At 49.0% G+C, this 24,124-nt stretch overlaps 1 protein-coding gene across 1 annotated transcript; it reads right to left on the bottom strand.

Moving 5' to 3' along the window:
* Positions 1-1,909: 1,909 nt before the first annotated feature.
* On the bottom strand, positions 1,910-22,310 carry Tfap2e (transcription factor AP-2 epsilon). Its single transcript, XM_063235122.1, has 8 exons — positions 22,290-22,310; positions 18,377-18,635; positions 17,411-18,294; positions 16,857-16,908; positions 7,861-8,083; positions 6,398-6,516; positions 5,497-5,638; positions 1,910-3,120 (listed from the first exon to the last, which is right to left on the bottom strand). Exons 1-8 carry the CDS (start codon positions 22,308-22,310, stop codon positions 2,838-2,840), a joined length of 1,983 nt encoding a protein of 660 aa, XP_063091192.1. The 3' UTR covers positions 1,910-2,837.
* Between the last annotated feature and the right edge of the window lie 1,814 nt (positions 22,311-24,124).

Genomic DNA, 24,124 nt, shown 5'->3' with positions numbered 1-24,124 from the left:
TGGTTGGGGTCAGGCCTGGGAGCATCACTGCATAGGGTGGTGAGATGCAGTAGAAATGACGGAAGGCTGGCTCATGCCAATATCCATAAGATCTACTTTTGTGACACCAACAGCATTAGACAAGTTACTCAATTACAATTTTTGCAATGTAGGAGGAAGGATGGGCTATGCAGAGATACAAGCAGCATTTATTGCAAAGCAAAGATAGGAAATTAAGTCTCAAGCAAGAAAGTAGATAGTGCCCTACAGGCATTTACCTGGAGTGGGAGTGTGGGTTTTGTTTTTTGGTTTTTTTTTTTTTTTTTTTTTTTTTTTTTTTTTTTTGAGACAAGGTCTTGCTACATAGTTCAGGCTGAACTTTAACTCAGTAGTGTAGCCCAGGCTGGTCCCAAACCCATGACAATACTACCTCAGCCTCCCTAGTACTAGGATCACATGGATGTGCACCATCACGCCTGGCTTTGGGTATCTTTTTTATGTACCTAAGAGTTAGTCCTGGGGTTCAGAGAAATAGAGGGATTGTGATGTTTATCAATAGTTTTCTTGGAGATTACTTTGGAATTACAGATGCCTTTTTTCAAGGTTTTTTTTTTTTTCAGATGGTGTTTCCTCATGTTCTTAATCATGTAAGACAGTTAAGCAAAAATTTATGAGAGAAAAAAATTTCTTTTTGCAGTGCTAGGGATTGAACCTGGGGTCTTGCACTTCCTAGGTATGAGCTCTGCCATTGAGCCACCTCTCTCCAGCCTATGGGGGGAAAAAAGTTTAAAAGCAGGTCTTAGCCTAAGACAGAAGGGTCTTTAAAAAAAATGTTTCCCTTTCTAATATCACTGTGTCATAAATCTAACTAGTTTTTTTTTTCCTAAAATAAGACTTGATGAGAATTACCTGGTCTTTTTCTTTAGGGAAAGTTGTCTGGTACTGAAAAGTTCTTGAGTAACTGGCCTTTCCCCTGCTTAGCAGCACTGTATGCCAGGCATCTGCAAGTGCCATGTCTTTTCCTGGGCCACTTCCAGACCGTTCCTGGGCTAAATGAGGCCATGGAGGGAGCCGTGTAAGTAGAGAAGGAAGGTCAGCGCTTAGGTCAAGTGGAGAGGGGGCCAACGTGGCCAGAAATGTAACCAGTGGGTTCAGAGGAAACCAGAAATTGGGAACCATGGAATGTTTCAGAAAAGGGCAAATGGTCAGCCACATCAAATGCTGCAGTTAAATCCAGGAAAGGCCTTTGGATTTTTATGTCTTCATCAGTGAATGGATTTCAATAGATTGGTAGAACTGAAGTGAGTTGAAAAGAATTGAGGATAGCAATCCTCCACAAACTTTAATTGCAAAGGAAATGAAGAGATGGGGAAACATTTTTATCTTATAAGAGACCTTGCCATATGTGTTTTGGGAATGATCTAATAATTCAGTAGAGAAGGAGAGATTGACAACATTTAGGAAAGATGTTCTGAAGACTGAAACCTTCAAGTCAAGAGAGTTGAATTAGCATTTGCCTAATGCATACACATTACAGGCACACACAAAAACAGAATCATCAAGCTGGGCATGGTAGCACACGCCTGTAATCCCAGCACTCAGGAGACCGAGACAGAAGGTTCACTGCAAGTTTGAGACCAGCCTGGGCTACAAAGTGAGCTCAAGGCCAACCTGAACTGCATAGTGAGACCCTGTCTCAAAAAGACAAAAAACAAAAACAATTGGTACACATATAGATCTACCACCAACAGTTATAACACATCAAGTAGACCTAACGGTCAAATTGACACAGTGACCTACCAGCCCAGCAAGTCACAAAAACAAACAGTATTCACTTGACACACAGCCACACTGATGTCCCGGATACACCAACATCTATACTTCAACCCTCCCTCCCCCCCCGAGATATTTTTCCTTGAGAACTCCCCTCTCTCCTGTGACCTTGCCCTGTTAGGATGCAAACCCAGGCCTGGCCTAAAGAATGGGGAGAGCTTCATATCCAAATGAAAAAGTTTTAGAGAATGAGGAAGCAATTTGAGGGATGAGGAGGGACATGGACTGCAGGGCCAGGAGAGACAACAAATATAAAATTCAGGTGATAGCTTAAGATGCCCTACACAACCTTCCCTCCCAGCCCGCCCATAGTCCTTTGGGAGCTAAACAACCTCTCCCCTCTGGTCCAGGTGGACATCTCAGTGCATGAGCAGAAAACTGAAATGAACCCCCAACTCACTGAGATAAATAAGATGTGCTGGACATCTTTAAACTTTCAAATTTAATTACAGCATACATAAATAAATAGGACAGACATCAACAGGACTGTGATTCAAGTTCTGTGATTTGTGCTTTTTCTTCTTTGTTCCTTGGGGGCCTCTCCTGCCCTCCAAGAGTAGGAAGGGTCCAAAGAACTCACTGGCCTCATGCCACCAGTACCCTTTGTCCGGGTATAGGAGATTCTGGGATGAGGGTCACCAGCTCCTCAGTAGCACCTCTTGATTTGTTATTGCCCTTCCTGCTATCAGTAAAAGGCAAAGTCGACCCGTAGGAGGACACACTGCTGCCCAGGCACCCTAATGGGAAGGGCTTTTCTCCATGAGGCAACTTTAACCACACCAGTTTCCTGTCCAAGCCCTTCTCAGCAAAGGTCAGAAACCTACACACGTGAAACATACATGGGCCCTTAAACCACACAAAGGTCACCTTCCCTTACTCCAATCCAGATCCATAACTAGGTTTGCTGGATGGATGTTCTTTCTGGTCTCACTCCAATCCCACCTTTGAGTCCTTTCACGGTCACCCCCAAGAGCTAAGAGCTCTTTTCAGGCTTTGGGAGCCATTTAGAGACAGGGCAAGCATGGTTACTTCCGATGCTTGGCATCCTTCTCTGAAGCCTTAGTTTCACCATGCCCACTGCCTGCGCTGCTTAGAAACATCTTGTCCATCCCCTTGAGTGACTCCAGCAGGTAGTTCTGGAAGGCTGTAAGGGCAGCACAGATAGCGGGTCCGCCGAAGCCGTGGGTGATCAGGCTGAAATGTGTCAGGCAACTCTGCACCCCGGGCTCCAGGATGAGTGCTGGGCGGCTGTTGCCCAGTGGCGAGCGGTCCTGAGCCATCAAGTCTGCGAACTCTTTGCAGATCTGCCTGGTGGGGGAAAAGAGGGTCAGAGAATAAAGGTTAAGGCCCTGAGTCCAGAGAAGGAACTCCCACATGTTGGAGTCTTTATACATATTCTCTATTCATGATTGCTTGATCCAACAAATGATGACTATAATCATTTTATTAAAAAAAGGAAACTAAAGCTCAGGGAAGTTACCTGAGTGGCCCAGTATCATACAGCTCATGAACAGCACGTGCCAGTACTGTACCAAATGCTCTCCCTGTGGGTATCCTGTCCACATTTAAAATGCAACTCTGCTTGATCCAGAAAACTTTCCTAGATTCCCTCTCCTACCCCAAACACCCAGTGCTTCCCAAAACTTGCTTTTTATGGAACCGCCCAGAACCTGCCTTTCATAACTGAAATAATAGCTAGCAGCAAACATGAATCGAGGTTTAGGTGTTGTACCAAGTACATTGTATATGTCACCTCACTAAATCTTCACTGTAAATCCATGCTATTACAATCTTCCTATACAGATGAGAGACTGGGTTCAGACCCAGTAGATAACCTGCCAAAGTGACCATGCTAGGATTTTAATCCAGTTTCAGTCTTCAGCCGTTGTCCACTCCTGTATGCATCCCATGTGTGGCTCACGTCGGTTGTCACTTAGCTTTGTGTCACCATGAGACAATATCTTAGACATAGCTAGCACCCAAAAAGTGGTTCCTGAATGAGCTGATTCATAAATCAAGGGAACTCCATCCTCCATAGGCTTCTCTAGCCACCACAGGAAGAGCCTCCAGATTGCTTCCTGTGGTAGTTCCACTGGTCTGGTTCCCCTTCTGCCTAGCGGACTACAGGAAAGCCTCAGAGGGAAGTTGGAGTTGTTACTGAAGAGCTGCATTTGGTAGGGAGCTGAATGGAGTCTAAGCACAAGAAGGGAAAGCCCAGGAAGGTCGTCTGTCTTGGGAGCAGTTTGTGTGGGGTAGACGGTTGAACCTCAAAGGAGTCTGAACTTTATAGCCTTCAAATTTCTCTCTCACTCCCTTCCTTTCCCCTCACCTTTATAATTTTTTGCAGTGAGACTGCTGCGGTCTGAATGAATGTTTGCAACCTTCTAAAATGAATGTATTGATACAGCCCTGATGCTGGGCATGGTGGTACACACCTGTAATCTCAGCACTTGGGAGGCTGAGGCAGAAAGAACACTGCAGGTTCAAGGCCAGAGTGGGCTACATAATCTGAGAACAGCCCAACTACATAGAGACACTCTTTCAAAAAACAAACAACAAAAAAAGTCCTACTCTGAGGAGATGGACCAGAGCCTTTGGTTAATGATTTGATCATTAGTATGGCAGAGCCCTTATGAGTAGGGTTAGTACCTTTATGAAGGAGATGGGAGAGAGACTCCTTGCCCCTTTTACCAGGTAAGGACACAGCAACAAAGTATCATCTATATACAAGAAAACAGGCCCTCACCAGCTGCTATCTGGTTGGATTTTCCAGCTTCCAGAACTGTTGAGAAATAAACTATTACTCAGCTTATGGAACTCAAATTTATGGAATCTTGTTATCAGTTTCCCAATTGTCTAACACAAAGATCTCTTAAAAGGTAAGTCTTAGTGAAATACACATTCTAAATAGGTTCTGTGGCATCGACACAGAACCTAGTTTGAAAATTATGGCAGAAACAAGGGGACTCATTGAAGATTCTTTGCGTTGTTTTTTTTTTTTTTTTTTTGGGGGGGGGGGTTGGTACCAGGAATCTAACACACCTCGCACTTGCTAGGCAGGCACTTATGCCACTCAGCTAAATCCCTGGCCCATTGAAGATTTTTTTTTTTTTGTCTTTTTCCTTTTTATCGGTACCAGGGATCGAACTCACGACTGCCTGCTTGCATGCTTATGCCGCTGAGCTAAATCCCCAGCCCCCATTGAAGATTCTTGAGCAAGCACAAGGAGGCCTTGGGTGAAGGTCCAGGAGTGAGATGAGACCTGGGTGGCAACATGTGAATGGTGGTGCGGGAGGCACCAGTGGGACCTACAGAGGATTCACTTGACCTGGAGGCCTGGAGGGTTCACTGGAGTAGAGAAGCTCAGCAGGGGCATGCCTCAGACCCATAGTGAGATGAGAAGTGGGCTGGTCATGCCATGAGGTAGTCATATGTGAGACATCGCTATGTGACACCGTGTTTACTGGTGCGTAGAATACAGATACGTTCACATGTTTTGTCCTTGTGCTCTCTCTGGTACTTGTGCAAAGTGTTCACGTAGGTCTGACTGACAGACATGGTGCCCGTATGTGGCACCATGTGTGCCACATGTGCTCGTGTATGAGTGGTGTCCTTCATGCTTAGGTCAGTGTCTGTGTCTGTGCATTGCAGCTGTGACAGCCAGGGTGCAGTCTCCCCACTCACTTGGCAGCCAGCAGCATGTTCTTGCGGCTGTGCAACTCCCCAGGGTCAGCATGCTGTCGGCACAGGTACTCAGCGGCTGCTTTGGCTGGGAATTCAGTCTCGCAGACATAGCCGAAGTCTCTGGCCAGGTGCACAGCCTCTCCTGGGGCAAGGGGTGCGAGTTATTGTTACTGCCAGATGTACCTCTAAACTGGACCCGGCCTTGAACCCCTCAGAATTCCTGGTCAGAGACATCCTGCCCTCTCTTGTTTCCAGAAAAGCTCACTCCTATTTCCCTCCCCTGCCCTCCTCCAGCCTCAATTCACCTGGGGCTGCCAGGGTGGGGTTCTGAGCTCAGAGATGGGTGCTGGATCACATATCCCAAGCCAGAGCCGAGAGATACTGACCTCCAGGGAAGAGGACCATCACCTCCCTCATCCTTTTCCCACATCCGAACACTGGCTACTGCTATACCTACCCCCACACCAGAAGTAGCCTCCTGCATGTCCACAGGGCTGCGCAGAAACACATGCAAACACTATAGAGTTGTCCCTCAATATTAGCTCCAGGATATCCTCAAATCCGTGGATGCTTAAGTCCCTTATACAACATGACAGTATTTGCATATAATCCATATCCTCCTGTATACTTTAAGTCAACTCTAGGTTACTTATAATACCTAAAAAAATGCAAATGTTGTATAAGTACAGTAGTTATATTGTATTGTCTAGGATATAATGACAAGAAAAAAATGTGTACATGTTCAGTGAAGACACAAGTTTTAAAAACATTTTTGAGCTATGGTTAATTAACTCCTCAAATGGGAACCCACAGCAGGGCCAACTGTACTCACACATCACACACATACATTTCTCTCCACGGAGTGCATACACAGACTCAGCAATGTTCAAAGTACACTCACCCTCCACCAGCGAAGTCAGCAGTGTCACATTGGCAGCCTTCCGCCGGCCTGCTGGGAGGTTAAGCCCAATCTTCTCCAGCCGTTCCCGCAGGCACCGGCCCCCATTCTTGGACTTGGCCCTTGACATGCACAGAGAGAAACAGACACCCAGCTATTAAGAAAAGAGAGAAGCCTGCAGGCTAAATGACCCCTAAAGGGCCTGTTGCCCAATTCCTGTTGACTTGGAGATTCTCTGGGGTCTTTTAAAAGTCTTTCTAACTTCTGTTTCTGCAATCAAGACCTGCATGGGGGTCTCAGCACCCAGCTCCAGAAGTTCTTATTTCTCCCTAGTTCTCTGGATGGCAGGGAGAGCGCAGGGCAGGGTGGGATTGGGAGGAATCTTAGGATCCTTTTCCCCCACCTTAGCATAGTTGCTGGGGATGCACTATGCAGAGATATGGAATGACACACAGAGGGACACAGGTACACAGTCATCTGGGGACTCAGAGATTCACACAAATACAAATAAATGAATACTGAAGGCCAAGAATTTGGAGGCATATAAACACTCATCCAAAGAGACCGGCACCAGAGACCAACAGACTTGGACACTCAGGATCCCAGAGACAAGTTCTGGGATGCTCAGAGGCCAGGAATATGGAGGGTCTACAACTGCACAAATGCAGCTCTGTATAGAGATACAGGCTTGTAAACATACATACAACTACCTGCAGATGCACATGCAATTACACACACACACACCACACCCCAGGCTACACATTACAACTGAGAATAACACAAGAGGCTGGGTATAATGGTGCACACTTATAATCCCAGCATTTGAGGAGCTGAGGCAGGAGGATTGCTGAAAGTCCAAGGCTAGCCTGGGCTACATAACAAGACCCAGCATCAAAAAAAGAAAATAACACAAAGAATGTAAGTGATAACTCACACTCATGGAAACACATCCTCCTGGATATCCCCTAACACACACACACCATCACGATCATCAGCATCATCCTTAGATTCATCCAAATGTACAGCCATGAAGCAGAAATACCCTTCCTAGGCACAAGGACATGCAAAGAGAGGAACAGACACATGGCTATGAAAACAAACTATGGACTACCATGCTTCCCATCCCAAAATACACAGACCAGTGAGGCCTATGCTAACACAGGAAATGGACCTAGGGTCTTCGTGTCCTTGCCTTGGGGAGGGTTGAGGATGGCACTCTTTTCCCCAGACTCAGCCTTGTTCATCCTACCCAATGTACATGAGTCTTCCTTTTTTTTTCAGTGCCCTGGCTTCTCTCCCCCTGCCCCAATCTGAGAGCTGGACCTGCACCAGCATATGCACAGTCTGGAGTCCCTGGGACCTCCTCTCCCGGGGAAACTGAGGCAGAGGTCATGGCCTGGGGTAATGTCTTGAGAAGGTCTAAAGAGACCAGGAGTTCTTGCTGGGGTGTGGGCTGGCCTTCCTACCTTCGGAGGACACCGCCCAGGAGGGAGGCATTGAGGCACTCGGGAGGTGAGAGTCGCCGCTGCACCTCCCCCACCGTCACCTTGTACTTGGACGTTGAGCTGAGTAATGAGAGCCGGCCAGGCACGGAGCAGAAGACTTCACTGGGGTTGGTGATGCCGCCAACCAAACTGTCTTTGGCCAAGGAGAGGGCTGAAAGGCTGCTGGCTTTGGAGGGCATGGGGACTGTAGAGTAGAAGCAAGGGAAGAGAAAGGGGACACTGAGCCAGCAGCCACAGGACAAGCACCAGCCTGCTGTGCAGCAGGTGTGTTAGGACTCACCAGCTGTGCACATGAAGAGGTCCAGCATCTTTCAGAGGGACATTCTAGCATCCCTGCTTTACCAAGGGGGAAACTGAGTCACGCTGAGTTAAAGTGACACATCAAGTCCACTCAGTAGGAGTACACACTGAACCCAGTGTCTGACTCTCAAACCAATGAGCCCTCTCGGAGCCTCTTAAAACTCAGTTTTAGCAGAGCGTGGTCATTCTGGCGGGTGTTGTCAGAGAGTAAGCTGGACATGAAGTGGAGTCTGAGCTCAAGGCAGGATTCCTGGGTCACCACAGGGAGTCCCACTTCCCACTGATGATCCCCACTATCCTAAGTACACTGTCCCACCTCAGTGAGAGGTGGTGGGGTGTGGACTCCCACATCCTGAGACCTAGGAGGTTATGGCCCCATGAGGCCTCTAGCCCTGTTACCTTTTCTGCCAGGCCACTCTGGAGTGCTGTAGAAAACAAGGAATAAGGAGTTAAGTGCCCTCTGAATACTCTCTAATATCTACGAAGGGCCTCAGAGAAGTTAATGTTCTAAAATTCACCTAGATCCTCTTGGCTCTAAAAGAAAGTTTTTTTTAACCTCTATCTTTTGACTTAACTGCAGGAGGAAGGGAGAACATTCAGGCCCAGACCTCTTCCAAGGAACTCCCAGGCCTTCTCTTTCAGGGAAGTGAGAGCCTCAGTAGAGAAAGTCTTACGTGCATGTTGGGAGTGGGGGTCAAATGAGCCATCTGGGGCCAACAACTACTGCATACCCACTATGCTATGTGTCATCCCCAGCTCTTGGAACGACCCACAGGCAGCCACTCCTACTATTCTCATTTACAGGTGGGGAGACAAGCCCAGAGATGTGCAGGAGTGTGCCATGACACCACTCAGCTGGTAGAATGAGAACCAGTATCATTTGAAAGTATTTGCTGAGCACTATGCCCTGGTCTTGAGAAGAAGAGTAAAAAGCTCACCTTGTCCCTAGCCTGGCAGAGCCACCACTTTTTCTCTCTCCTGATGAACATCCTCGCTCTCCACCCAGCTTCAAGACACTCTCTACACACATCACACCCATTACTCTGAGTTATAGCCTTAGTATCTTAATCTGCCTCACATGCAGCCCTTCTCTGTGTGTGTCCAGATGCTTTCTCCCTCCCTGTCTGCATTTTTGCACAGCCTCTGCTCTGGTTCCCCAGTCCTGCACCAGAGGGATCTTTCTGAAACATGCCTCACTCAGTTACTCTGCAGTTTAAAACCCATCAGTGCCAGCTCAGTTCCCCGAAAAGCAGATCCCAGCTCCACAGCTGGGCAGAATGAAGTTGTTTATCTGGAGTAAGTGCTGGAGTAGAGCTGCTGTCCAGATTCTCATGTCAAACTGAAACAACTTGGGCTGGAGGTGTAGCTCAGTGGTAGGAGCACGTGCCTACTACAATGCATATGATTCTGGGTTCAATCCCAGGCACTGAATAAATTAATAAAAAGAAGAAGAACTGAAAGGTCCAATCAAAATATCACAACAAACACAGACCAGAAATGGACCTTGAACTCTGGCCACTGACTAAAGTTCACATCTTTTTTTTTTTTGTCTTTTTCATTTTTACCGGTACCGGGGATCAAACTCATGACTACCTGCTTGTAAGGCAGGTGCTTATGCCACTGAACTAAATCCCCAGCCCCAAGTTCACATCATTAACCATCAGTTTTAATGGCTCCTGTCTCCTGGTTTTATGTGGTGCTATTTATCCATTAGGCTCTAGACCCAGACGGACCAAATACAATATGGACCACAAGTTCAGCATGGTGATACACATCTGTAATTCCAGCACTCAGGAGGCTGAGGCAGTAGGATCAGGAGTTCTAGGCCAACCTAGACAACTTAGTGAGACACTGTCTCAGAAAAAAACCCACATATGTAAACTTCCTAGTAGTTACATTTAAAAGGAAATAAAAAGAAATGTGAGGTTAATTATAATTAATGTATATTAAATATTATATAATATTTAACAATATTAAACAATATAATCTATATTTGGTTAATATATTCAATGTAATCAGTATTTTAAAAATTTATGAGATATATTAGATTCTTTGTTTTATTGTTTTTTTTCAAAATCCAATGTGTATTTTACACTCATGGCCCATGTCTATTCATACAAGTCAAATTTGGTGTGCTCAGTAGCTACATGTAGCTTGTGGCCAGTGACACAAGTCAGTGACCCTCGACTTCAAAGTGGGGAGCATGACAGGTATCGCTTAAGAAGCTGAGGCAAAAGGATCATATATGTTCAAGGCCAGCCTAGACTCTATAGCAAAACCCCATTTCCCGTGCATTCTGCCAAGTGCTTTCTCCTGCTGATGGCAGATTTATGCAAACACAGGTGCAACCACGTGCAAATGCACATTATAGGGACACAGAGACAGGGTGAGCTTTGTTTACCTCTCCTTCCCAAACACATGACATGGGAACATATGTTCCTGTGTATAAATAGTAGATTTTGCTACTTCCCCAACTTGTTGCTTTTTCCTCAGAGCTCAAAAATGGCAAGAGAAATGCAGTCCAAGATTAGGGAGCTGGGTGAGCCAGGGAAGGAGCAGTCATAGAGGCGGGTTTAAATTAGCAGACTGCAAAGCAGACACTGGAATTTGTTCCCCACACCCACAAGATACCCCCACCACAGTGGCTCCCGAAGCTGGTGTAGCCATGGTGTCCCCTTGGCCAAACACTCAGAAGCCATCTGTGTACTGTGAGACTCAGGGCTGACACAGAGATCCCCTTATTCAACCTGCCAGACAGGGCACACATATCCAAGTCTATCCAGAGGTGGCAGCCATCTTAATCCGAGGCCTAAACCGAGGCTGGTGAGCCTGAGGCTGTGCAATATACTTCCTCAGAAAACGTCGTAAAATCGTAGTTCTTGTAGAAGGAGATAAAGTTTCATGACAGATTCATGGAAGAGTTAGCTCTTTTTTTTTTTTTTTAAAGAGTTAGCTCTGGCTCTTAATTATAACACCAAAAACATGATATAAATAAAAGAAAATAATTATAAATGGCACTTCATCAAAATTCAAAACTTTTTTACTTCAAGAACAATACTAAGAAAATAAAAGAGACCAGGCAAAGTGGCTCATGCCTATAATACCAGCTATTCAGAGATTAAGGCAGGAGAATCCCAATTTTGAGTATCATTTGAGCAACTTAGTGAGAACTTATCTTAAAAAACCAAGGCAGTTGGGGGCTGGGGATTTAGCTCAGTGGCATAAGCGCCTGCCTTGCAAGCATGTGGTTATGAGTTTGATCCCCAGTACCGATTAAAAACAAAAAACCAAGGCTGTTCAATTCCCAGTATTGCAATATAAATGACTGACAGATAGATAAAAATTATATTTATTTTTTATATTTTTAGATAAAAATTTTAAAAAGATGAACTACAGCCTGGAAGAAAATATTTGCAAATTATATATCTAATAAAGGATATGTATTTAGAACATACTTTTAAAAAACTCTCACAATTCAATAAGATAACTTAGTTTAAAAATGGTCAATGTGGGGCATGGTGACACATACCTATGACCTCAGCACTCAAGATGCTGAGACAGGAGAGCTGCCACAAGTTCAAAACCAGCTTGGGGTATATAGCGAGTTCAAGGCCAGCATAAACTAGAAAGCAAGACTGTCTCAAAGAAAGATAAAAAGTTAAAAAATAAAAATAGGAAGGAAGAAAAAAATGGTTAAAACATGTAAAGATACTTGACTAAAAGTGATAGATGTATGGCTCTTAAGTACACAAACACTGTCCAATATCACTAGCCATTAACAAAATGCAAATTAAGACTATACTGAGATACCACCAGGTGGTCATAATAAAAAGGAGAATACCAAGTGAAGGTGAGGGCGTGCAGAAGCTGGAACCTTCACAACTTGCTGGTAGCAATGTAAGTACAGGCACCTTAGAAAACAGCTTGGCAGTTTCTTAAAAATTAAACGTAAATTTACTACATAAGTCTATAGCAAACGTAAAGTCTACCAACTCCACTTTTAGAAAACCATAAAAATGTGTGTCTACCCAAAGACACAATATAAATGGCCGTGGCAATATTATCCATATAGAAAAAAAGTAGAAACAATCCAAATGCTGGTCAACCAGCTAACGGATAAACAAAATGTGTATTTGTCCATACTGTAGAATACTGCTCAGCAATAAGAAGAAAATATTACTGGTTCAACAATGGTATTACAACAAGGATAAACCTCAAAAATGTTATGCTAAGTAAAAGAAGCTAGAAGCAGCGGGTGTGTGTGTGTGTGTGTGTGACACACACCTGTTGGTGAGGCTGAGGGAGGAGGACAGCAAGCCTGAAACCCAGCCTGGGGAACTTCATAATTTAGGAACACCCTATTTCAAAATTAAAAAATTAAAAGGGGCTGGAGATGTAGCTCAGGAAAGTGCTGGATTCAATCGTCAGTACTACAAAAAAGCAAGAAAAAAAGCTAGATGCAGAAGCCTGCATATCTACTTATTCCATTTATACAATATGTCTGGAATATGCAAATTTATAGACAGCAGAGTAGCAGCTGCCTAAGGGTTGGCGTGAGAATGAGAATTAACTACAAATAGGAATGAAGGCATTTCAAGGGGTGACAGCACTATGGATTGTCGTAATGGTTATCAACTGTCCCCATCCCATTTACCAAAGTCATCAGATTGTATTCTTACAATGGGTGAATTTTATTTATCTAAAATCTACCGCAATAAATAACTTATTAAAAAAGGAAGTTCCAGGGCCATACATCCTTCCAGGGATTCAGATTCAGTGCATGTGAGTAGGGGCTCAGAAATAGTTTTAATCAGCACCTTCAGGGAATCCTCCTGTTTACTATGCTTCCTTGGACCACACAGAGCGAGGGTCTCTGTGGCCCGGAGCCTGGCGGGAAGGAACGCGGCCTGAGGAGGCAAGCAGCAGGGCAGCGATGCCCCATCCACTAGAGTCTTCTCCATCTGTCTTTGGGGACCTCCTGGTTAAGTTCCCTTCCCATCAGCTATCTTCACTCCCCTGCTCCACACCCCTCGGTGGTCCCCAAAGTCCAGACTACCTGCTGGGGCGCTGTTCTTTTAGTAGCTTGCTGTCTGGGGCAGACAGCAGCCTGGAGGCAAGTGAAGAAGGGCCGCAGAAGTAGAGCCTCTCATTATGTAAATGTCTGATGCTAATGCAGTTGATTGTTTACATTATGTTTAATTTTAATGTTATTAATTGTCTTGATTACAGAGTTCGTTGGGTACTCTCTTAAATCTTGCCCCATAGGGGGCTGGGGATTTAGCTCAGCGGCATAAGCGCCTGCCTTGCAAGCAGGCAGTCGTGAGTTCGATCCCTGGTACCATAAAAAGGAAAAAGACAAAAAAAAAAAAAAAAAATCTTGCCCCAGAGAGACAAGGACTTCACTCTCCTCACTTCACCTCAGACCCAGACTGGGAAACTCACTTGGAAGCTCAAACTCTTTCCACCTCCATTTGGAACTGGAGCGGACTGAAGAGATCACAACAGAAGACGATGTTTACATCAGCCTCTTCCCGGAAAAACCCCTGAGACCCGACCACCGGGTCCGCCCAGAGGGATTCCCCAGCCCCAGCAGACAACCACTCCCTGTCAGGAAAACGCACACCAGAGTTGGATACTTGGATCCTACCTATTTTTCCACAGGGAAGGAAGGCATCTGCCCATGCTGCCATGTCCTTTTTGTATCCCCTTCCGCCCATGTCCTCAACCCTCGCTAAGCCAGAAACCCTCGCTTATTCATTTAACGCCCTCCGACTCCGGTTCAAGAGTCTGGCCTCTAGGAAGCCTCCAGCCGCGAGCCCCGTCAGGCCTTGTGCAGCCGCTCTCACCTCCAGCATCTTGCCCTTTTTGGCTGGAAAATATTCTTGCGCAGCTCCGTCTACCTCATCAGTCCCGCCTGCTCTCTGGGGCTCCGGGTCAGGCTGCAAACCCGGTGTGGGCCTAAAAGGAGGGTTCCCCACTTCTGCTCTGGTGGGCTTCTTCAACCCGGCCGCTTGGCAGGTGCTCCAGGCTGACCTGGGTGTGCGGACGGGCGCGGGTGCAGTCGGCGAAGATCGCGCACCCGGGTCGGAGTCCCGAGAGCTCCCAGGCTCTGCTCCCTGACCCCAACAACTATGACATCCTGATCCGAATCCCTCTGACCCCCACGGAACAAAGCCGCGACCGTGGCGAGGCTAAGGTTGCCTCTGCTTCCGCTTTTTCGGACCGCAGACCTGAACTCGGGGACGCAGTCGCCCCTCGCGCCGTGGCTGGGAAGAGCTGCGGGAAGGGGCCGCTTCGCTTACGCTCGCCCAGCGCGACTTTCTGTAATTCTAGGTCCTGGGGTCCCACACCGCTCCCGACAGGCGCTGGAGACCCGGGAGAAACGACCTGAGGACGACGCAGGGCTCTAACCCACTACCCCGATGGCGACCCGAAGAACTAGGGGCGAGGCCGAGTCCGCTGGTGACCGCGCAGCACCAGGTGAGAGCTGCCCACTGCTCTGGAGCGTCCGGGGCCCAGGCCTCGGGCTCGATCCTGGCCACCGACCTCACAGCTACAGGGCGCCTCTAGGTGGGGACCGCGGCGGCCACGCCGGCTCGACCCCCTCTCCTGCCCCGTGGAGCACCATGCTCCAGACGTATAAATCAGCGCTTCCTTCCGCAGACAGCCCAGGTTCTGGCCCCTTCGTTCCTCTTTTGCTGCAGCACACGGGGCTGTAACTGGACGTCGCGGCTCAGGTCGCAGGAGCTCCAACAATGCCCCCCCTGGGCCACCCACCGGCTGCTGGCACCGACCAGCTGGCAGCCCACACCCATCCCGGGGAGCCAGTTCTCAGCACCCAGGACCGTGCAAGCCCAGTTCACTGTGTACTTGGGACTGCCTTGGGGGATTCTGGGAACATCTAAGGTGTGGGAGTTTTGGAAGCTGAGGTCCTTCCAAAGAAACCAATTCTGGGTCGATTCCAGTCCCTTCTCACATGTCTCCAGGCCTGAAGTTCTGGGTTAAGGTAATCAGATTGATAGCAGATGCTTCTACCCTTCCCCCAAGGTAGAGATCACTAGGCTTCTTCCCAAAGTGCAGGGTCTTGGTTCCATATGGAGCCTGGGCAGGAGTCAGGAACAGGGAGGAGCGGCTGGCAAGGACGGTCCTATCTCCAGTGGACAGTGGGCCAAGCCCAGTGGCACGCTCTTATAGACTGCAGAGCCAGTTCTGCCTTCCACCAGTGTCAAGGTGGGAGCTTCTCAGTAATCTCACAAAGGCTGGGTGGGGCACATAGTGCAGTTCCAAGTGTGCTACCCAGGTGTCCTCTATACAATAATTCTAGGAGGCATTCCTCACCAAGTTCTGACAGGCTGTCCTCTCATCACTCGCTATACACTCCAAGTGGTTCAGCCAGCTTCCAGGTCCCCATGACCCAGTCCTAGCCTTTCTCCTCCTCATCCCTATGCGCACCAGGATCCTCCCCTGAGAACCAACGGAGGGGGGCAAACCAAACCTGGGCTTGAATTCACTCATTTGAAAAACAACTTTAGCCAAATCCTTTGGGAGGAGATGGGAGGAGAAGCCACTGCTGTGCCTCCAAATTCCTTTGGGCACCTACCCCAGATCTAAGGAGTCTGTTCAAGGCATGGGTTCCTCTGAGTCTATTTGTTTCTCTTTGTATATCTCTGCCTTTTTTTTTTTTTTTTCACCTTTCCCTGACACAGCCAGAATTCTGAGGCCTAAAAATCTGCTTGGGGTGGGTCGCACATCATTGACATTTACTAGTGTAAAAAGACACACAAATAGCCCTGAAAATACACAGAGAGGGGCTCTCACACCTTAGAAATCCTCAGATACTAAAGAAATCCTCAGATATTAGGGCACAAAAGAGACGCTGTTGCATACACTAAAAACCTCAAACACAGAGAAATGTACCCCAATACAGAGAAGTACAGTCCCTTCATACACAGATGTGAATCCCCAATACACTCACAACAAAGATGAACACTAAAAAATACTAATACCTAGAAAAGGAAGACACAGGGATGCTGTGTAGGACCTGGAACTCACAGAAACATCCAGGATCAGGCAGATCCCGACCCACGTGCACACAGCTTAACACAAACAATATCCACACACTGGGTCTCAAATCCTTAATGCTAATGGATACTCCAGCAGAAAGAAAATCTCTGGAAATGAAAGGCCCCCAAAGCTCTGCCGGGAGAAAGGGGCAGAAAGTGCCTTCCAGGCTCCAAAACGGTAAAGCTCTATTAAAGTGGAAGTTATTTACCGAAATTTGTGGGAACAGCACTTCCATTCCCACCTCTTTAACTCGTTCTGCAAATTAACTCCAGATCCATCAGAGCACCCTCCCCTCAGCCAGCAGAAGCCTGGCCCAAGCGCCCGCCCGCTCGGAGGAGCAGCGCAGCAGCGGGACTCCAGCCAAGCGCGGGCGACTGACTCCAGGGCTAAGTCAGAGAGCCTGCCCCGCTGCCCAGCATCCGGCCGACCCCCAGCGTCCGCTGCCCCTCTGCTGGCCGGGAAGAGTGGTCGGTGGCCACCGAATCAGGCGACTCATAGGAGGTATTGACAGCCGTGAAGGAAATGGGTCTGTTTGCCTCAAGCCGGCACCATCTCGCCTGGTGCTACCCTGGCAGTTGATTGCCATTCCTTACCTTTCTTGATCACAGACTGGTCCAGGAGGCTCATTCCTGGTTCATCCATGGCCTGTAAATAGGAGAGGGCAGCGGTGAGGGCGCGCGTGGATATAGCCGTCATGTCTTTTTCGGAGTCCCTGACGCCCAGGGTCCCTGACTGCTCCACCCTACGTGCCCACCATGCCGCCTGGGGCGACAACTTGCGGGACTGGGAATCGCAAGGCACCATCTGCGGCCAAAGCAGGAGTCCTGGGTACTCGCCGTGCCTAAGAAGGCCACTACTGCGCTTCCCTTGTCCCAAGCGCAGCTGCCCCAGCCGGCTGAGGTTGAGCTGCCCAAGGAGCTCAACCGCCCGCGGGGAGGGAGGGAAGTGACTTGGTCCCTGCCGAGGGCTGCTGCCATTAGGCATCCCGCACCGACTTAGCGCCCAGTCACCTTAACAGACGGGCAACGTCTACCCCAGAAGATGGCGCGCATCCTGGGAGTCACAGGCTGGGAGAAAAGTCACGTTCCTCAATTTGTCACTTCTTGCCTTTAATGTCCCAGCCCACCCCAGACCCGTTGCGTCTCACCTGTATGTCCTCTAGGCCGGGCGGCGCGGCCAGCCCGGGGAGGCCGAGGGGCGCGTCCGCTAGGCCGTGCGCACCGTCCGCCAGGCCGTGCAGGAGCCGGGGCACCGCGGCGGCGTAGTCGCGGCGCGGATCGAGGCCCAGCGCGCGCGCCGGCGGCGGCAGCAACCCCGCGGGCTCGTCGTGGGCGCGGGCGGCGGCGCGGGGCGCGGCCCAGGCGGCCTGCGGGGGCTGCGGCTGCGCCAGGGGCGCCAGGCTGCCGTAGGGGTCCCCGGCCAGGTGTGGGAAGGCGGCGGCGTCGGGCGCCTGGCTGTAGGGCACCGGCGGCTGCGGGTAGGGCGGCGGGAAGTAGGGCGGCTGGAAGTCGGCGGCGGCCGGCGTGTGGCACAGCGGGGGCGCGGGGCCGAAGGCCGCCTGGGGCAGGGACGACAGGCGGGCGCCCCCGGCCGCTGCGCCCAGCCCGTCGGGGCGCTCCTGGAGGGGAGGGCGCGGCGTGAGGAGGCGACCCCGCGGCCGCTGAGCGGTCCTCCGGGCCGGGGCGTCGGGCCGTCGGTCCTGGGGCGGCGTCCGCCACCGAGGGGCCCGCAGCCGGAACCTCAGCCGGGGCCCGCTCCCGCCCGCCGCCTCCTCGCCTGGCCGCGACCCGGCGGTCCCGCTCCTCTCCCGAACCCCGTGTGCGCCCGCGCAGGTCAGGGTCCGGCGCCGAGGGCGTCCCGGGCCCGACTCACCATGGCGGAGTACGTGTGCACCAGCATGGGGCGGGCGGCGCGGGGCGCGAGGCGTGGCGGCGGCGGAGCCCTCGCCCGACGGCGAGCACGGGGGAGCGGACGCGGGGAGCCGGCACAGTCCGCGGGGGGCACGGCGCGGCAGCCGGGCGCAGCCCAGCCCTCAGCCCGGCGGCCGTCAGGTCCTCAGCGGAGGGTGCCCCCCGGCGGGTCCATGGAGGGAACCTGCGGGCGCTGACCACACTTGGAGAAGTCGGTCCGCGGGTGCCCAGCGCCGCCCGCCCTTCTTCCTCTGAGCGCAGCCTGCTCCATGCGCTCCAGTTATAGAGGCGGGGGCGCGCCGGGCCTCCGGGGGCGCGCGTTAAAGAGACAAGCTGTGGCCGCGCTCCCTTTCCCCAGTGGCTGCAAACGGGAGGCGTGGTTTTGGTGGGACTGGTCGCGGTGCGAAGGGGAGGCATGAATTCCACCCCTGCTGATGTGAGCGGCTCTCTGCAAATTCTCAGCTGCGAAGACACAGAAAGAGGCGAGACTTACCGAGGCCCTACTGTTTCTCGACTGTGTCCCACGCTTGCCCTTGAGCAAAGCACTACTACTTGCTGGTCTCAGCTTCTTCGTCTGTGAAATGGGTATCAGTGGTTTAAGTCCTCATCTGACTTTGAATACGATGGACGGTTGTGAATGTTGAAAAAGTCTGTGGACTGAAAACTCTCGAGCACATCAGCTCCTGTGCTTGCCTGTATCACTGTGTGTTACCTCTCTTGAATGGTTCTGGATCAAAACCCCTCCGAAAGTGGCCAGTTCACTCAGGCTTTCTGGGCTGTTAAACCCAAAGCCGAGCCAGAGTCTGAAGAAGTTGAAACCACAAATTGGGCAGAGACGGTTGCCTGGGATGGGGTTTTGCTACAGCTGTACTCCAGAAGAACTCAAGATGCATCTGAAACCACAATGGCTTGGGCTGATTGGGTGTGAAGCTGCGACACCAGGCAGTATGGGGTGAATTTGTGTGTAACAGCCACGTGGAAGGAGTGTGATTGTTACACTAACATGCACGGGCTATGTGTTTGTCTGTTATCATGGCAGATACTGGCTGTCATTTAGGCATGTTCTAATCTCTACAGGGATTCCTCTTTCCTTCTCCCCAAATGCCACCCTTCTCTCCTGGAAGCAGAGACAGGAATTAAAGAAAAGAAAGTCAAAGAAATGCCAAACAGAACAGGAATGGAGAGAGCAGAAGAAAGATATTTTAAAAAGCAAGAAGAAAGGCTGGGGGTTTAGCTCAATGGCACAAATGCCTGCCTGTCAAGTGCAAGGTTGTGAATTCATTCGATCCCCAGTACAGAGTGAGAGAGAGAGAGAGATCAAGAAGATGCACAGAACAGGGCATCGTAGAAATAACCACAGTGAACATTTATTACAGAAAGTGCCACCCTCTGTGCTAAGTAGTTAAGGAATATTATCTTACTCTCACCATGGCTCTGAGATGGATGTCTGGATTCCCCCATTTTCAGGTGAGGAACAAAGCACAGAGTTGAAGTGACTTGCTCACAGGCAAGCAGCTGGTTAAGGGCGGGCACTGAAGTTGTTCCCCTGTAGCCCCTCTCTGCTCAGTCAGGATCAGTATTCTATGTTACCTTAGTCTCAGGGGCCTAGAACTCAGTCCTGTCTCTGAGAGACTGTGATCCCAGCCAAGTCTTCTCTGAGCTCAGTTTCGGCAGCTTCAGAACAAAAATGTGGAGGAGGTCTAGGAGAATTGTTTTCTCACATTCTTTTTAATGAAGTAGGAGATGAGAAGGTAAAGGTAACAATGTTGAGATAGATTAGATAAAAAGGGAACAGGAAGGAGACATCATTAAACCATGGAATATGCGGTTCCAGGTGAGAATCCCAGAGCACACATGGCTAGTGAAAAGCTCAGGCCTGGGCCATCTCAGCCTGGGAGGCCACGGGTAAAAAGACTGACAGCTAAGACTTCCTCACTAAGAACATCCAGAGGATAGAGCCACCGTGAGGGTGACAGGTGCAGCGCAGTCGGGAGTGTGTGCATTTGTACATCTGGGCAAGTGAGTCTGTGTCAGCCTTCCTCCTCTTCCTCCTCCTCCTCCCCTCAACTTCATCCATAAAGACATCAGAATTCAAGCTGCAGGACAGATGTCAGTTCACAGCATGCACAGTGGTGGTGGCCTTTGGGAGAAGTCCAGAAGCGGCAGAAGCTTCCTGCCATGCCTAGCTCTGGGGATCCCCCTCTGTCTCCAGCAGGCCTAGGAAGGACCAGTGTGACAAGATGAGCTGCGCGTCTGGTGGCTTCCTCGAGTGTCCTCTGTCTACTTTCTGGTAGCTTTAGATGCCACCTCTCCTCAGTTATTCCCTCTCAGAGGACCAGCTTCTGCCTGCTCCTCCTCCCTACACTCTTCAGGACCTCGTTTCATGCCCACTGGCTGGAGATCTGAAACTGCCCACACAGCTGCCAACTAGACGTCTCCTTTCCATCAGACATTTCCTTGCAGTCATCTGCATTTCCAAGTCAAGACTGGATTCAACATCTCCTCCATCCCTGCCACCAACCCCACCTGCTTTTCCTTTGTAACTCTATAGCTCCCTAAATGGCACCACTAACTTTAAGTTCAAAGCTTGCCTAGAAGAATTTAGGACCTTTCCCTCACCCCTATAAGTCAATCCTCACAGAATGTTATTTCTAATCCTTAAGCATTCACCCATGGAATTTATGTGGAAGAAACTGGAGGTAGATATCCCAGAAGGCATATGGCACCCCTTCTCTCAGCATCTTAAGCTATCCCATTTTTTCTCATTAACCTATATCTCCCAAGAGTGGCCCTTTGATGAACCAGCATCATCAGCTTTTGGGAACTTATTAAAGGTGCCAATTCCTGGACTCCAACCGATACCTACTGAGTTGGAAACTCTGGGAACAGAGCCTAGCAATCTGTTTTTTCCCCTTCCTTGAGAATAGAACCCAAGGGGCTGGGGATTTAGCTCAGTGGCATAAGCACCTGCCTTGCAAGCCCACGGTTGTGAGTTCAGTCCCTGGTACTAATAAAAGAAAAGAATAGAACTGAACTCTTCCACACTAAGCTACATTCCTAACACTTCAATTTTTTTTTTTTTTAGACAAGGTCTTGCTAAGTCACTAAACCTGAGGCAGGAGGATTGAAAGTTCCACCCCAGCCTAGACAATTTAGCAATCTGTGTTTTAATAAGTCCTAAGTGACTTATTTATGGCTCAGAGCACACTAAAGTGTGAGAGCTCCTGTGTAGGCCATCACAACAACCTTCTGACTGGGACCCTGACTTTATATGTCTACAAATCCAATTCCAACTCCATTCAGCAACAAGAGTGACTAGACTATGTCACCTCCCTGCTGAGAACTCTGTTGAGGCTCTCCGAGGTCCATCTCAGGGGGGAAAAAAGCCTCAAACACTCTAACCAGCATTTCAGACTCTTTACCTGATCATGAACTACGTTACATGAAGTTTAAAGGAGAAATAGAAAATATGTCTAGTGCTGTGCTTGGTGTGTGACATGTGCATAGTGTATGGTCAATGAATGCCTATTAAATCTCAAAGGAATAAGTGGATGAGTTTATGAAATCCTCAGTCTAATAAATCCTGACAGGGAGACAGGGATATATCTCAGTGGCACAGTGCCTGCCTGGTGAGTGCAAGGTCCTAAGTTCAATTCCCAGTGGAGGGAAAAAGAAAGAGAAAAGAAAGAAAGAAGGAAAGAAAGAAAGAAAGAAAGAAAAAGAAAAAGAAACACAGGAATCCTGCCAGGTACAGTGGAACACACCAGGAAGCTGAAGCTGGAGGACCACAAATCTGGGCTTCTTAATTGTGATACATTGTGTCAAAATTTAAAAATATAATAATTTGGGGCTGGGGATTTAGCTTACAGCAAAAGCGCCTGCCTTGCAAGCAGGCAGTCATGAGTTTGATCCCCGGTACTGATAAAAAAAAAAGAAAAAGACAAAAAAAATAATAATTTAATAGGGCTGGTGATGTAGCTTGGTGGTAGAGCACCCCTGGGTTCCATTCCCAGAAATGCACCCCCCTCCAAAAAGTTGTATGTGAACACAGCCCTCAGTAACTAGACATAGAACCCAGCTATAATCTGAGATCATTCGATGAGTGTTTCCACTTACATCTGCTGGGATGTTCTTCATGGTCGTAGCTCCTTTGGGACTTCCCAAAGGTACAGAGTTCTGTGGTTTCAGCTCAGAGGACCTTCTTTTCAGGGCCAAGTATCTCCTTACTTTCTGAGGCCAGGGAGGTGGTGATTTCTGGGACACAGGCATACATATGAGGCCTGGGATGTGCACAGGGATGCATATGCAGAGGCCCCTGGGAAATGGAGCACACTGCATGTGTAGAAAGATCCATGAGAAACACATGTATACACAGAAGCACAGGATATATAGTGACAAGCAGATGCATATGCTGAAACATGTATGAATTCCCTCTTGGCATATTGCTTTTTCTCAGCTACATCTTTTTCCTTCTTTTCAAAAAGTGAGCTTGGATTTGGACTTCATGCTAAGTAAAACTTAAGTCTGCCTCCTTATTGTTGACAGAGCCACCTTCCTCCTCCCAGCTTTTGACAGTCTTCTCAAAGACTCTTGGGGAGTGTTTGCAGGGAATGTCTGGTACAAGATGCCAAGGCGCCACCTCGTGGTTATATCACACAATTGCAGCTCAGATAGTCCCTTTTCCCTTTTCAGCTGGTTCACCAGGAGCAAACTTGGCCTGGAAAGGTGTGCCTGTTTCCTCCCACTCCAGAGCCCAGAATGTGCTGGCCATACATCCTTAAAGTAGCGAACTCAGCCGGCTTTGCTGGGTTTCACTCTTCCACTGCCCAAGGCAGAGCACCTTAATAGCAAGGGCCATGGGCAGTTGCTCTGGGGTCTTTCCCTTCTTCAGATTGTCTCAATCGTTCCTATGACTCTAAAGACCCTTTATACTGACAACTCCTAAATTTGTCATGTGCTCAGACCTCTCTCTGAGCTCCAGACCACAGGACACAAACCATCCCTTGGAGATTCTGCAGGCAGTACACATTTACCACTTACCAAACAGCATGTATTTTTCACAGATTTGTCTTCTCTCGATATCCCCCACGACAGGGAATGGTTCATTACCCACTCAAAGGCCCAGATCAGAAATCTGGAGTCACCCTTGGTTCCTCTTCATTTCAGACTAATTGTCAAGTGCTTTTACCTAACTCCTCGCTGTATGTTTCCATCCTCACTGCTGCCAGCTTAGTTCTGACTTATTACCTCCTATGCTCCTGCCTCAGTGGTTCCTTTTGCAGCCAATCATCTCTCTAAAATGCAAACCATATCCTTGTTAATCTGCTCAAAAACCAGCAATCTGGCCCCACAGCGTGACCCTGGACCTAAGCTTCTGAGCACAGCACAATGGACTTCCTGATCCACCTCACACTGCACTGTGGTGAATACGCCTGCCATCCTTCTGCCTGGTTACTCACTCACGCCTCACTCTCCTCGCTCTTGGGTCTCAGCACAAAGATGCCTGGAGTTTCCCTGAATTTGCGTAGCCAGACTGAGGCCCTTCATGCTCACTGCGTTTTGTCTGAATCTCCATAGAAGCTGTTGCTTCTAACTTTGTGTTGCCTTATCGGTTTCTCCTCAAGATTTTAAGCTGCTTAAATAAGGGGTGTACATTATGTCCTTATTTAACACAGAGAATCCATACTAAGTAGGTGGGCTTTCCTATATTCAGGAAGTGAATGAATATTCCTGCTATGTATAGCCAGCCACAGGTAGGCAATCAGATGCTGAGTGAATGCTACAGGTTTAAAGGCATACGTGGAGTCTGTGGATGGTCTTGGCCGTGGGCTAGTCTAGTTCCAACCTGACAGTTTTGGTTCAGGCCTGCTGAGGCAGAGGTGGGAGGGAGCTGTGGCAGTGCTGTCTGACAACCACCTGCTGATCAGAGCGGGGAGTTTTCTTTTGTCCCC

Source organism: Cavia porcellus, unplaced genomic scaffold (genome assembly GCF_034190915.1).
Source record: "Cavia porcellus strain 051 isolate PalLab524CR breed Dunkin Hartley unplaced genomic scaffold, mCavPor4.1 scaffold_25, whole genome shotgun sequence".
NCBI classification, from domain to species: Eukaryota; Metazoa; Chordata; class Mammalia; order Rodentia; family Caviidae; genus Cavia; species Cavia porcellus.
This window is presented reverse-complemented; position numbering and strand designations above follow the sequence as displayed.

Bases quoted from the DNA above. Each gene is read 5' to 3' on its own strand.
- Tfap2e (XM_063235122.1), bottom strand. From the start codon at position 22,310: ATGAAGAACATCCCAGCAGAT. The intron at 18,636-22,289 runs GTAAGTGGAAAC...GTGTCTTCGCAG, and splicing joins TGAAGAACATCCCAGCAGAT to CTGAGAATTTGCAGAGAGCC. The intron at 3,121-5,496 runs GTGAGTGGGGAG...TTCCCCCACCAG, and splicing joins AACATGCTGCTGGCTGCCAA to GCAGATCTGCAAAGAGTTCG.